General features: G+C 42.2%; 2 protein-coding genes across 2 annotated transcripts; one reads left to right on the plus strand and one right to left on the minus strand.

The window, feature by feature from the left end:
- The first annotated feature begins 87 nt into the window (after positions 1 to 87).
- Positions 88 to 9576, plus strand: cse1l (CSE1 chromosome segregation 1-like (yeast)). The gene is made up of 25 exons (XM_073468861.1): positions 88 to 192; positions 1026 to 1118; positions 1262 to 1404; positions 1547 to 1648; positions 1746 to 1891; positions 1999 to 2089; positions 2221 to 2328; positions 2814 to 2906; positions 3018 to 3185; positions 3272 to 3401; positions 3553 to 3618; positions 3878 to 4080; positions 4187 to 4271; positions 4412 to 4473; positions 4569 to 4705; positions 4895 to 4998; positions 5123 to 5220; positions 5332 to 5482; positions 5689 to 5897; positions 6050 to 6147; positions 6257 to 6342; positions 6517 to 6598; positions 7396 to 7542; positions 8472 to 8703; positions 8913 to 9576. The coding sequence occupies exons 2-25, from the start codon at positions 1034 to 1036 to the stop codon at positions 9000 to 9002; spliced, it is 2916 nt and encodes a 971-aa protein (XP_073324962.1). The 5' UTR covers positions 88 to 192; positions 1026 to 1033; the 3' UTR covers positions 9003 to 9576.
- A 1318-nt stretch (positions 9577 to 10894) lies between these two features.
- LOC140998613 (retinol dehydrogenase 10-B-like) lies at positions 10895 to 14100 on the minus strand. The gene is made up of 5 exons (XM_073468947.1): positions 13651 to 14100; positions 11615 to 11713; positions 11360 to 11505; positions 11129 to 11260; positions 10895 to 11015 (listed from the first exon to the last, which is right to left on the minus strand). Exons 1-5 carry the CDS (start codon positions 14098 to 14100, stop codon positions 10895 to 10897), a joined length of 948 nt encoding a protein of 315 aa, XP_073325048.1.

Genomic DNA, 14100 nt, shown 5'->3' on the forward strand with positions numbered 1-14100 from the left:
TTGTGTTGCTGCACTTGATAGGGACCCCGGAAGGGGCGTGTCTTACAGCCTTCGTCTGACATCTGCGCATGCGCAGTACAGTGACCGCGCAGTTCCTTTTGCTCCAGACGACGTTTGAAAGCTGGCAGAGAGAGCACGTCTGAGCGGTTTGGAGTGCCTCCCATCCCATCCTGACTGAAATATACTGGAACGGTATGACGCCCCAATGCTTCAACAGATATCATATTCAGCAATACGGGATTCAGACTTTTGAATTTTTGGGTCACAGTGCAGTATCTTGCGAGCGGATGCGTTACGTTCGGAAATTAGCTAACTTTATGGTTAGCTCAAAACACATTAGCAAGCTAACGCTAACATTAGCAGGCTGACTTGGAGGAGACCTGCTGCTGGATCAGTCTATTCACTGGAATTGGGTTATTGCTTTCCATGCCGCTGTAGATAGTATTGTACGTTATAATGTTAGTTCGGGACAGTGGATCAATAGATAACTTCTGTTGAATATAACTTAATGTAAGATCAACTTGATGCGATATCCTTACCACCATGTGCTTATGTTTGAACTGTGAGAAGACTAGACACTGCTAGCTTAGACATTACACTGCATGAACCGCTCTGGAGTCAGCGGGGCCAGCTGAGCTAATGCCAGATTGAGGCGATGTTAGCCTGTCTAGCTAGGTTAGCTGCTAGCAAGCTAACGGTACCGGCTGAATGCATGAATGACTGAAAAACTAGCGGCGAAGCTGTAAACTAGTAGCTAGTACCATGATTCACTTTGTCTCGTCACACAGGGAAGTGACACTTTAAGGCGTTTTAATCACAACACGGGTTATTTCAACAAGTAAATCAGGCACACATTAGTAACTTTAAGTAATGTGATACTACAGGATCCAGTGCACACGTTAAAATAACGCATGGCTAACATTTCTGCACAGAATTACTCAGCATTTAGATAAAGTCCATTCACATGTAGTAAGGCAGTTAGCCTTTTGAGTGAATTCCTGTCACTGGTTTTGTCTCCCCTTTAGTTACGAGCATGGAACTGAATGATGCTAACCTACAAACCCTCACCGAGTTCCTCAGGAAAACACTGGACCCAGACCCAACTGTCAGACGGCCAGGTAATACAACCTCATGTCATAACATCGACTTACATGTCTCAGTACAGTTCCTAAAGAAAACTGCACTCATTGACCTATTTATAGAAAGCACTAACTTGCTAGAGAAACCAATGCCTTTCTGTGTATCGTTTTTTCTTTCTTAGCTGAAAAGTTTCTTGAGTCTGTGGAGGGAAACCAGAACTACCCCTTATTACTGCTCACTTTGCTTGAGAAGTCCCAAGACAACGTGATTCGTGTCTGTGCTGCCGTCACCTTCAAGAACTACATCAAAAGAAACTGGCGTGTTGTGAGTCTCACCAAATAGCAGCACATTTACATAGATATGTTTTACTGTATGGGACAACCTGTACATAAAGTAAAGATTACGTACTGTGTGAAGAGAACCGTAGTTGTTTTGGTCTTGTTGATTATTTTATGTTTTCCCAAAGATTGAAGATGAACCAAACAAAGTCTCCGATCCCGACCGGACAGCGATCAAAGCAAACATAGTAAATCTGATGCTGAGCAGCCCAGAGCAGATTCAAAAACAGGTAAATTGTCACATGTCACAGTGCCTTCAACTGTCCTATTTGAAGGTGTGAAGAAGATGCTTAACCAAGCCCCTCTTTATCCTCTGAATTTCCACAGTTGAGTGATGCCATCAGTATCATAGGAAGGGAAGATTTCCCTCAAAAATGGCCCGACCTGCTGACAGAGATGGTGACCCGCTTCAGAAGTGGAGACTTCCACATCATCAATGGAGTGCTTCGTACCGCACATTCCCTCTTCAAGAGGTAGTGCTCACTTCTTACTAGCTTAAAATGTTCCCATCATTAGCATCAAACAGAAATTGTCTATCTTCTGTCCTCCCTTATTTTTATTATTTTTCTATTTTATTAAGGTATCGCCATGAGTTCAAGTCAAATGAGCTTTGGTCAGAGATCAAACTAGTACTGGACACATTTGCCCTCCCTCTGACAGAGCTGTTCAAGGTTTGTAATGACTTGCAGTTCATTTATCAGTTATATAGCATTTAACAAATATTTAAATGTATGACATAGTTATAGTGACAGTCCAATTTGAAGAAGTTTTCTTTGTTAATTGTGTCTCTTCTTTGCTGTAGGCCACTATTGAGTTGTGTCAGACTCATGCTACAGACGTCAATGCCTTGAAGGTCCTCTTCTCTTCCCTCACACTCATCTCCAAGCTCTTCTACAGTCTTAACTTCCAGGTCCGTTCAAGTTTCTTTGTACTTCAAGGCTTTGCTCCTATGAACAGTTGAATTGTCTCTTTCGTAGCATGAATGTGCAAGTGCAAAATTGATGTGAGATAAACATCAGCAACTGCTATTTGTGAGCGTCATCTTTTTGCCAAAACGCTAATGGCTGTCAACAAGGCAAATATCTTCTGATACCAGTGTTCAGCTGATATATCGTCGCATCCCAAAGCTGAAGCCCTCAACAGCCAATCATCATTTCTTGGTTTTATTATTAATATTACTTGTATTATGAATTGGAAATGGATGCTGTCAGATAGTTCATCATTATTGAATTGAAATACATTTGTAATTATTGCGAAGGACAACATCTCCCACTGAAGTGTATGATGTATTTGGACCATGTAGAAGTCAAACAGCTTCTGTCTTAGTAATCTATTTACACTGTCATCATAGATGTGAAACATTTGACTTTAACTTTCCTCTGTATGATTACACAGGACCTTCCAGAGTTTTTTGAAGACAACATGGAAACCTGGATGACCAATTTCCACGGCCTGCTTACTTTGGATAATAAGCTTTTACAGACAGACGTGAGTTTAATTCTTTTTCCCCACTCATGCACATTTTCACCACTGCTGTGCTACAAACTGGTTTTATAACATAACATTTGTGTGTTTCTATCTCTTATGACAACTCTGCAGGACGAGGAGGAAGCAGGTCTCCTGGAGCTGCTCAAGTCTCAGATATGTGACAACGCAGCTCTTTACGCTCAGAAGTACGATGAAGAATTCCAGCCATATCTGCCGCGCTTCGTCACCGCTATCTGGAACCTTTTAGTTTCTACTGGCCAGGAAGTCAAATACGACTTGGTGAGAGTTCTGATCCCAGACTGTGTGTCTCTTCTGTGTGAAGTTCACTTTCCTCGAGCTAACAATACTCCTCGTCTTTTTTGCAGCTCGTAAGCAATGCTATCCAGTTCTTGGCGTCAGTCTGTGAAAGGCCACACTATAAGCATCTATTTGAGGACCAGAACACACTCACTAGCATTTGTGAGAAGGTCATTGTGCCCAACATGGAGTTCAGAAGTAAGTAAATGCTTTGTCTTTAGAGTCAGTGTATTGCACCTAGAAATGTGAACAGTAGTTGTTGGCTGATTCAAGACTCTGCCTGCTTGGAAACAAACATGTGCTTGTATACTGGGTGATACTGACCAGACTGTCTGTATTGCCACATTAGGCGCAGATGAGGAGGCCTTTGAAGATAACTCTGAGGAATACATTCGAAGGGACCTTGAAGGATCTGGTAAATGTTTCATTAATTATTATCACCTCCCCTAATGTACATTATTCACATGAATATTTGAAAAAATATGTTGACTCGCCTTGCTATTTGATGTCTGTCGTTGTTTGTCTTTTTTGTGGCATACAAGTTGAACTCTATCTGCATAGTTACATAGTCAATTGAGGAATTATGGGCAATTTGTCAAAGAAATGTACAGTTAACAAAAGTGTACAATTACAATCACATCCCCATTGTTAATCATCTTCCTGTCCTTCCTCAGACATCGACACTCGTCGTAGGGCGGCCTGTGACTTGGTGAGAGGCCTTTGTAAGTTTTTCGAGGGTCCCGTCACGGCAATCTTCTCCGGCTACGTGAACTCGATGCTCGCAGAGTATGCCAAAAATCCCGGTGAGAACTGGAAACACAAGGATGCTGCCATCTATTTGGTCACATCACTGGCATCTAAAGCGCAGACGCAGAAGGTATTGATGACTCTTTTTTTTTTTTAATCTTCAGAGGATTATTGAAGATTAAGCAGCTAATACAGTTAACATTTAAAAACTGCTGTTGTCTTTGTTTTCCCACCAGCATGGAATAACACAAGCCAATGAGTTGGTGAATCTGAACGAATTCTTTGTGAACCACATTCTCTCAGACTTAAAATCCCACAATGGTGAGAAACCCCTTACTGCTCTCACTATGCTTTACAGTTACAAAATGGGTTGCGTGTTTAATATAAACATGAGCAACTCGCTGCCCACACTTATTTGTGCACACATGTTAATAAACATCATTTACTCATTGTCATCGTAGTTAATGAGTTCCCAGTGCTGAAGGCAGATGCCATCAAGTATGTCATGATCTTCAGAAGCCAGGTATGAACTGTTAACTTCCTCCACAATTTGTTTAACTTCAAAAGTTAACTGGGCGCATTATAGAGGGTTTCTTCTTCTCTGTCCTTTTCCTGCAGCTTCCCAAGGAGCAGCTGCTGCAGGCAGTTCCTCTTCTGATCAGTCACCTGCAGGCAGAGAGCACAGTTGAGCACACTTATGCTGCCCATGCCTTGGAGAGGCTGTTCACGATGAGAGGCCCCAACAACACCACGCTGTGAGTATTAAACCTGCAGTGTGGAACTTTTGTCTCCAGCTTCTGGCAGTGAGAGTAATTGTACAAACACACATTTCACAAAGAAGTTTTATAACGACTGAGAAGAAAATTCTATAACAAGAATCATAATAATAATAATAATAGCTATTAAGCTAATATTTAGTTATTTATCCTTTCTGCGTGTTTCAGTATCACTCCTGTAGAGATGGCACCTTTTACTGAACAGCTGCTCAACAACTTGTTCAAGTCGCTTGCTCTTCCTGGTTCTGCAGAAAATGAATACATCATGAAAGGTAATCCTGACTGTTCCCAATCATTTAAAGCTCTTCATTAATATTCCCCAGTCAGTGTCAGACTTCCAGAGTTATGTTCAGTAGCCTCATCATGTCTTTGTTTTGTTTTCTTTAATTTTTAAAGCCATCATGCGCAGCTTCTCCCTGCTGCAGGAGGCCATTGTTCCCTACATTCCCACTCTGATCGGTCAGCTCACTCATAAGCTCCTCTTAGTCAGCAAGGTAACACACACACTTTGTTACTATTTATGGTTACAGATAGATTCACCATCATGCTGGTTTGTTTCTGGGATACACATGTCAACTAATCCAAAATCTGTCTCCCATTTTCAGAATCCTAGCAAGCCTCACTTTAACCACTACTTGTTCGAGTCCCTGTGCCTGTCGGTCCGCATCACCTGCAAAGCCAACCCCGCCACTGTCAGCAGCTTCGAGGAAGCACTCTTCCCCGTCTTCACCGAGATCCTTCAGAACGATGTCCAGGGTTTGTCATTTAAAATGTGGAATTGATTTAAGGGTGTCTGCTGGTCCTTAAAAAGTCTGAAATTCAGTTTAATAAATAATAGATCTTTAAAAGTCAGATACCTGTAGACACCCTGTGATTTTTCTCTGTGCAGATGATATGCTGATAAACAGCTTCTGGCTGATAGAGGAAACTCCCCTAATCCTCCTTTTTGTCCACTCTTGCAGAGTTTCTTCCGTACGTGTTCCAGGTGATGTCTCTCCTCCTAGAGATCCACTCCAGCTCTATACCCTCCTCCTACATGGCTTTATTCCCTCACCTGCTGCAGCCTGCACTATGGGAACGGACAGGAAACATCCCCCCTCTGGTGCGCCTGCTTCAGGCTTACCTGGAGAAGGGAGGTGCCACTATTGCCGCCTCTGCTGCAGATAAAATAGTGAGTGATGGCAGTGTTGCAGTTATTAACAGTGATTGTGGCTCTTTCACGGCCTCCTCTATTTGATTCCTTATTATATTTTTCTATACTATATGATTTAAATATTTTGTGCCCATTATGTTGACACATCTTTCTCTTATCTCTCCTCTCAGCCTGGCTTGCTTGGAGTTTTCCAAAAGCTTATTGCCTCTAAAGCCAATGACCACCAAGGTTTTTACCTTCTCAACAGCATCATAGAGCACATGCCCCCGTAAGTTGATTACAGTTGTTCTCAGTGTCACAGTCTTCTATAAAATATTCTACCCGGTGAAATTGATTGGTTCAGGTCATGACATGTTTTTTTCTTCTTCTTTTGCCAGAGAATCGATCACTCAGTACAGGAAACAGATCTTCATTTTGCTCTTCCAGAGGCTACAGAGCTCCAAAACCACCAAGTTCATCAAGAGTTAGTACAAACACCTCATTACCAACATTGACAAAATCTGTTGCGAGCACATGCCTAATAACAGGGAGGGTATGAGCTCAGCCAGATGAGACCTAATTATCACCAGTTCTATTGTTGACTGTCTTATAATGCTGAGTTTTAAGTGTTGTCACTGGTTTACTTTCCGTCTCGCAGGTTTCTTGGTGTTTGTGAACTTGTATAGTGTCAAATACGGAGCTATTGCACTGCAGGAGATTTTTGACAGCATCCAGCCAAAGTAAGTGTGTTTTCTTCTATAATACACTGTCACAGAATTTAGTGGGTCTATCCATCAGTGTTGCATTTAGGCATTGAGAGCACGACAAGGTCTATTAACCTTAACACCACAAAAGATTCATAAGCTGCCCGTTCTTGAGTTTGATGGCCCACTTGAGCTATTGAAATCTGTCTTTCTCCCTGCTAAGAAGCACTATTCTCTAGAAATAGGACATGTTTTAAAGGAGTGCTCCATTATCAAACACTCAGCTCTTTTAAACTTGAAAGGTTGCTCTTTGTGAAGGATGGAAGCTGCAGCTACCTTCACAGTGGTAACAGTGGATTTCACAAGTGACCCAGTTCAGTGATGAAAAAGGTGTTTCTAGCCTGCATCAACATCCTACAACAATACTTTATTCCCCACCTCACAGGGAAAATGGGCACAGGGTTGTGGATGAGGCTGAATTAGATGAATAATGACAATTCTGCGTAAATAAAAACAACACAGCCAGTCCAAAAAAAGACCAGTAGTGAGAAAATGGAAAAGGGAGACAAACTGATTGATATTGTATTTGGAAGCTCCATGTTTACTGGAAGACTGTGCATTTACATGTATAATTATAGTGAGTAATAGCTGCCTGAAATTTCACCATGTGATGATGATGATTATGCTAATCTCTTGCTCTCTTGCTGCGGTATAGTAGGTTGTCCCAAATTTCGATGCCTTTGCAGGTCTCCAGTTTATCTCAGTTTAATTAAAGTGTATTAAATCATTAGCAAATTGTATAGTATTGATCCTGTTTGCTTCTTGTGTTGCAGAATGTTTGGTATGGTGCTGGAGAAAATAATTATTCCAGAGGTTCAGAAGGTGTCTGGAGCAGTTGAAAAGAAGATCTGCGCTGTTGGCATTACAAAGGTCCTCACTGAATGTCCTGCGATGATGGACACGGAGTACACTAAACTCTGGTAAGAAATCAGCCTGAAGGAAACATATTCAGTTAAATGAATGTTTTCATGCAGTTAGTTAAAGCACCTATAATCACAGAGAGTCCAACCACACAGCTGTTTTCACTTATGATGCCTTAGTAAGATTAGGCCAGGGACATCTCCCCTACCTTTCTGTTAGACCGCAGATATACTTGCTTTTTAAACACACGTGTAGGAAATCGGCTGCGTCGTGAACGTAGGTGGTTATTATGTCATTTTTTTTAATCTTAGAATAACAGCTTCAAAGTAATGTCATGGTACAGTGTCTTATTATAGGCTGTCTCACCCCCTATCACTTGTTTCTGCACTGTGTAACTTCAGTGAGAGGGTAGGATCACAGTGTTACATACATGTTTACTTCAACATACAGGTTTTCAACACATAACATTGTTATGATGTAATGAGTTTTGTTTGTAGTCAGCACCTACATTACGTCTGACAAATTCTTACAGACCTGGGATTTGTATTTACAACAGTGGTGTTTCACTCAGAAACTGTGGGGGGCGCTAAATCACACAAAAAGCCAATTTCTACATAATGTTGCTTTAACTTGTCTTCAAAACTTTCCACCAATGCTGTCCCCTTACAGCTGACATGCTTTCTGACCCCTGAATTTAGATTTTAATAGAAGCTACGAGACAGCGCCGCTCATCCTTGCTTCAAGTGGCCACTCGTGTTATTGTTGCAAAACATTCCACAAAAAGCATTTTAGCCACAGCGCGCCATTATAAAAGACACATCTGTAAAACTGTTGACACGACACCTCGAACTGCAACCAAGGACGATTATGACTCTTTCTATTATAATTTGGTCCATGGGGGTTTTATATCTGTAAAACTTTTATTGAGCTGAGAAAAGCATGATGTCATCACAATGTAAAATCAATGGTTTTTATGTTTTCTGTCCAGGACCCCTCTGCTCCAGGCACTCATTGGTCTATTTGAGTTGCCAGAAGACGACAGCATCCCAGATGACGAGCACTTCATCGACATTGAAGACACACCGGGTTATCAGACGGCGTTCTCACAGCTGGCCTTTGCAGGGAAGAAGGAGCACGACCCGATTGGAGACGCTGTCGGCAATCCAAAGATCCTGCTAGCTCAGTCACTCCACAAGCTTTCTACTGCCTGTCCAGGACGGGTATGTTGACACATAAAAATATGTTACTACTTTGGCTAAAAAGTAATGTTCTGTTGTTATTTTTATTTTAAATAAAGTCATAATAGTTTTATTGGGAATTTAATAACTATTAATATTATTCCCTAACTTAATAGCACGGTGCCCTGCTGTAGATGATGGGATGATGCAGAAAACAAATCAGTGATTGTTGTCTCATTTATTTGCTGCAGGTTCCCTCGATGCTGAGCACCAGCCTGAATGCAGAAGCCCTCCAGTTCCTGCAGGGGTACTTGCAAGCAGCCACTGTGCAGTTGGTGTGAAACTGATGTGATGCTGTTCACTTAATAAGGAGACCAGAATACACTGCAGGAGTAGCCAGAGTGACCTCGGGTCACACGACAGACCTGCTTCAGCTGAACTTTAGTCCTTACAGATTTGGTTTGCCTTGACAGTTCTTGTTGGATTTACCAGAGAAGAATCATTTTGCCTGAATTTGGGGTGATGATGCAATTTTTTTAAGGGTTTTTAAAGACATGACCAAAAGTTGACTTACCCTGAAGTACTGCTTGGTGTTCGGGCCCGTTGTTTGCTGTGTGGCAAAGCTAACAAGGATTTGGATGTCGAGCTCTGATACAATTGTCAGTTTATTTCAGTTACAGCAGCATCAGCAGACGTATATTTCAACAATATTTTGAACGCTGAACATCAGAATCATATGGGAGGGACTCCTTTAGCGCTTCTTTTGTATGTTTGATTTCCTTTTTGGAGACTGTAGACTGTGGCTCAATCATAACGCTTAATATTTTTTCTGTTGCATGTTTCCCGTAGATCTGTTCATGTCTCGTCTTTGTTTCTGCACTGTTTGTTAATGTGAATAAAAGAAGCACTTGTATAGATCTGTTGTCACTGCTGTCTCTTTTTAAACAGCGTTTGAGTTTTTTGTTTTTTCACCTTTTAAAAAATCAGCTTCAGAATCATGTTGATGGTACAGTGTCTTGTAACAGGGTGAATGGTGTCTCTGTCTCAGCCACTCTGCCCCCCATCACTTGTTTCTGCACTATGTAACTTCAGTGAGAGGGGAGGATCACAGTGTTGCATACATGTTTACTTCAACATACAAGTTTTCAACACATAACATTGTTATAATGTCCCATTGTTTTCACGGGTCTCCCAAAGGTTTGTAGATCGGAGGGGAAAAGTCAATGCCTTGAAAGTTTTTGAAAATAGACGTACATAGACATTGGTGTTTAAAAGTTCCTTGACTTAACTAATCAGTAAAAAAGAAAAACATGGTTGAATCAGTGCCAATATTAATATTAATCTCAGTAACTACAAAATTAACCAAAACCGCAGCAGAATTGACCCTGCTAACCTGTTTTGGAGCTCCCTGATGGTGCCTTGATCCTACCTCGCTGCATACTGTCAGGCTGGCACGCCCCTTGATTCTACTATTACTACTATTATAAGTTATTATTGGTAGTGGTGGTGGTAGTAACTAGTGGTATTGTCAATGATAATATCATTAGTGTATATTATGTTTAGTTGTGTATTTATTTTACTTATTTATCTCTTTTCCTTTGCTCTCCCTTAGTTTACTTTCTTTTATCCACGCTATAGACTACGTACACATGCACAGCTCCATACCCCAACATCACACAATTCAGAAATACAGACAATGAAGTTCTTTAAATATATATATTTGACTTAACATCAGTAAATAGGCTATGCTCCGCTGTTGCCTGTCTCTTGCAGTTCACTGTAACAACACACCTGAGACACATTCAAGCCTCTTTCTTTTACATTGTTGTCTGTGTCCTCCTGTAAAGCCTGATAGTGCTCATTATAAAATGCAGTGTTGTACCAGTAAATAACCTTGAGTCATGTCTCAAACTATGCTGTGTCGGGTCCTTGAATATAAGAGAACTGGGCCTGGAAAGTTCTCCAAACGTCCTTGAGTTAGATGTTTAAGAAGGCGTGGGAACCCTGTTTTCCTGAAGCAATTCCTGGCAGTTCTTCAGGTCCAGTTATGGTTGTTTTTAACCAGAAATGACCCAACAAGTTACCCCTCAACCGATAAAAGAAACACACGCTTAACACAGCTCTCCCTTCAAATCTGACAAATTCATGTATTAAGAATATACAGTAAGAGCCTTTGGTGTCTGCATCAGTCCATACATTTAACAGTTTTCCAACATTAAGTTTCTGACAGGACTTAGGAGGATTTGATGTGGCCGTTGGAGGTCTTCAGTTCCACATTCTTGATGAATGGTAGCATGCATTTGTCACCGCCCATGAAGCGATATGTTGCCAAATTTGCATCCCAGGGTAGCAATCTACAAAATGAAAGCAAAAGAAAACATCTCGTCGATAGTGGCCTTAGCATTCAATCTGCAGGTGTAACAGCTCGTCTTGTGCATGTTTGATAAATAACCTGATCAATACTCACGCTCGTGTGAGGAAGGGGATGTACATGAGGCGAGGAATGCAGACCATTTGCTGTTCGCCTAAAATGGCTTTCATGGACTGCTGCACAGTGTAGAGCGGCTCCAGAGGTGGAATCAGACTCCGAAGCTCCTTTCTGAGAGAGATATCAAACAAAGAGGTGAAGAATGAATCTATTAGTTTTTCCAGTGTTAGCAACCCTGAAAAAAGTTTTTAAATGAATGGTGGACGTTACCTGATTTCACAGCCTGCAAACATCCCTGTGTCTACAATATAAGGGCAGACTAAAGTGGTTTTGATGCCATCCAGGTCCTCTGCCAGCAACTCGTGAGTCAGCGACTCGTGGAAACCGACAGCTCCAAATTTACTGGCACAGTAATCCTGGAGGAGGAAAGTAAACACCAGCAGAGTGATCGGCATTTAAATACCATCTATAATAGATTAGTCTGTTCAGTTTGAGGTTGAGGAAGTCATTGATCGTATGTCTTACCTCTACACATGCAGTGCTGAATAGCCCAAGAGCACTGGCAACAGTTACAATGTGACCATGGTTCTTTGCTTTCATCTGAGGCAGGAAGGCCTTTGTCATCTGTTGGGCGGGTGAGGGGGTTACAAAGATGATATTAGTACCTTAAAGAAATACAGACGATGGGCTGTGACCCATCAGAATCTGCAGTACTCACAGGGCGACTTTGTGCCTCCTCGCAAAGTTGATGTAATAGACTGAACCAGCGTCTGAGAAACAGGTTTACTCAAGAAACCACTCACATTGAAATACTTTAACATATTTGAGTGAATCATCTACTTTATAAACAAAAGAAGTATATTTTGTGGGTTTAAATGGTGCATATTCTCAAACAAACAGCCCGTGGCCTCAAAGGCAAGGCTATATATATAGGTCCAAGGATACAAGTCCATATATCACCTTGGATTTTGGATATTGTCTTATCATAATATGACGTAAGCCTCACTTTTACTGGTTTTAAAGGCTGCATTACAGTAAAGTGATGTAATTTTCTGAACTTATCAGACTTTGACTAACCCTAACCCACCCACATTACTACATTTGTGAAAGTACCAATAGTCATCCCTACAATACTGTATCAGTATCGATATTGAGGAATTTTGGCATTTTATATTTGATTTTGGCGCTCTGTCCGAGCATTCAGTCCAAAGCAACCAAGTATTTTTGGGGAGATTTCAAAATATCAAGAGTAGATTGTGTTTCGTGATATCGCCCAGAAATATCCTAATATTATTTTAAAGGTCCATTTTCATCCCTAACTCGTCAAAAACAGACGCTTTGGGTTGACTTTGGTAACTGCCCAAGGGCCTTTGATCCATCAGGGGCCTCTAGAAAAACAATGTTTTTCAAATTGGTTTGTGGTCATTTGATTCATTGTAACTTTGGAAATATGCACCACTTGAGCTCAATATCAGCTGACACTATAAATGCCTTATTGTTTTGTTGGTCCTTCTTACAGGTACTCATACTGAGCACCAGTCTGAACTAAAATTCTTACATATTACACTTGTAAAATATGTAAAGTTTTAATATGGCAGGCTTAGGTAACCACACAGGAGGCAGGTGCTTAAATGAATAAATGATAGTCTATCTGTTTAATTATATAAAATACAGTGTTATATGCTAGCTTTGGTTTGCAGTGCTATCTTAATCTCTAGTAGCTCAATGTCAAAATCCTTTATAAGATTATTTAAGATGATACTATCCTCGACTGGTGCACATCAGAGCTGGGTCCATGAAGTATGGCAGCATTAGAACATAGTACACAATACATACATTTTGGTAGCAATACAGTTTAAAGGTGCAGTATGTAAGAATTTTAGCTCAAAACATTTAAAGCTCCTTCACTAGCATTGTAAACACCAACAGTTCTCTGAGCCCAGTCCGCAAGCTGCACAGCTAACGGAGCTAATCGCTACAGTTCCTGTAAGCAGCAGTCAGCGGACACTCTAGCGATATTCTGCCCCCTATTTGTTTTGAGTTTAATTTTACGTATTGCTCCTTTAATAAGTGCCCATCTGCTCACACACACCAGGCCCTGAGGCAGCTGCCCACTATCCCCCACAGAGAGGCACCACATCAGGAGCATTAGAGATTGTATGTCTGCTGCTGATATCTTTGATATTTGCTCCTAATGAGCTTACCCTTTTATTGTATGAACATGACTGGGGCTTTAAGAGGATCACGGGTAATAATCACGTGCTGTCTTGGCTGGTGGGCTCGCCTGTGCTCCTTTAATTGTGGGGATGAGAGGAGGCCGCCGCCTGCCTCTGACCTCATGTTAACTTGGACACATTGAGCCGTCACTGAGTGTGTTGCTGTGCTCTGCCCTCATCCCCTCACACATCACTGCACAAGCACTGACCCGCGCCGGCGGGGAGCACCACTCTGAATGGGTGTTACATAACTCGTGTCAGGCTGGTGTGTTAGCTCTGTGTCAAGAGCAGGTGGAGCGTCATGGTTTCAATTGTGCGTAAAAGTTGCGTGCGTCAAAGGCTCACCCAGAACAGCGCGTGGCAGTTGACCAGCAGCGTCCTCTCCAGCAGCTCGTCCGGACAGTCCAGCAGCCTGCGCCCGGCCACCACCCCCGCGTTGTTCACCAGCATGGAGACCTCCCCGACCTCCGCTCTCACCTTGTCCGCCGCCTCATAGATGCCCTGACGCTTGGACAGGTCCACCGTGTACGTGTGCACCTGAACCCCCATCTCCCGCGCCAGCTTGGCGGTCTGCTCGTTGGCAGCCGTGTTGCAGTCCCACAGCACCAGGTGCGCTCCCTCTTTGGCGAACTCCAGGGCGAAGAGGCGACCCAGCGCGCCCCCGGCCCCTGTTATCAGACACAGCTCGCCATCAATGCACTTGAGCCTCGGCCGGAGGAAAGTCTGGACGACGGCGCTCAGGATGGAGCAGGTCAGGTCGATGAGCATCAGCAGCAGGTCTACTAGGAAGATCAT

This window comes from Pagrus major, chromosome 6, assembly GCF_040436345.1.
Source record: "Pagrus major chromosome 6, Pma_NU_1.0".
In the NCBI taxonomy this organism is placed as follows: domain Eukaryota; kingdom Metazoa; phylum Chordata; class Actinopteri; order Spariformes; family Sparidae; genus Pagrus; species Pagrus major.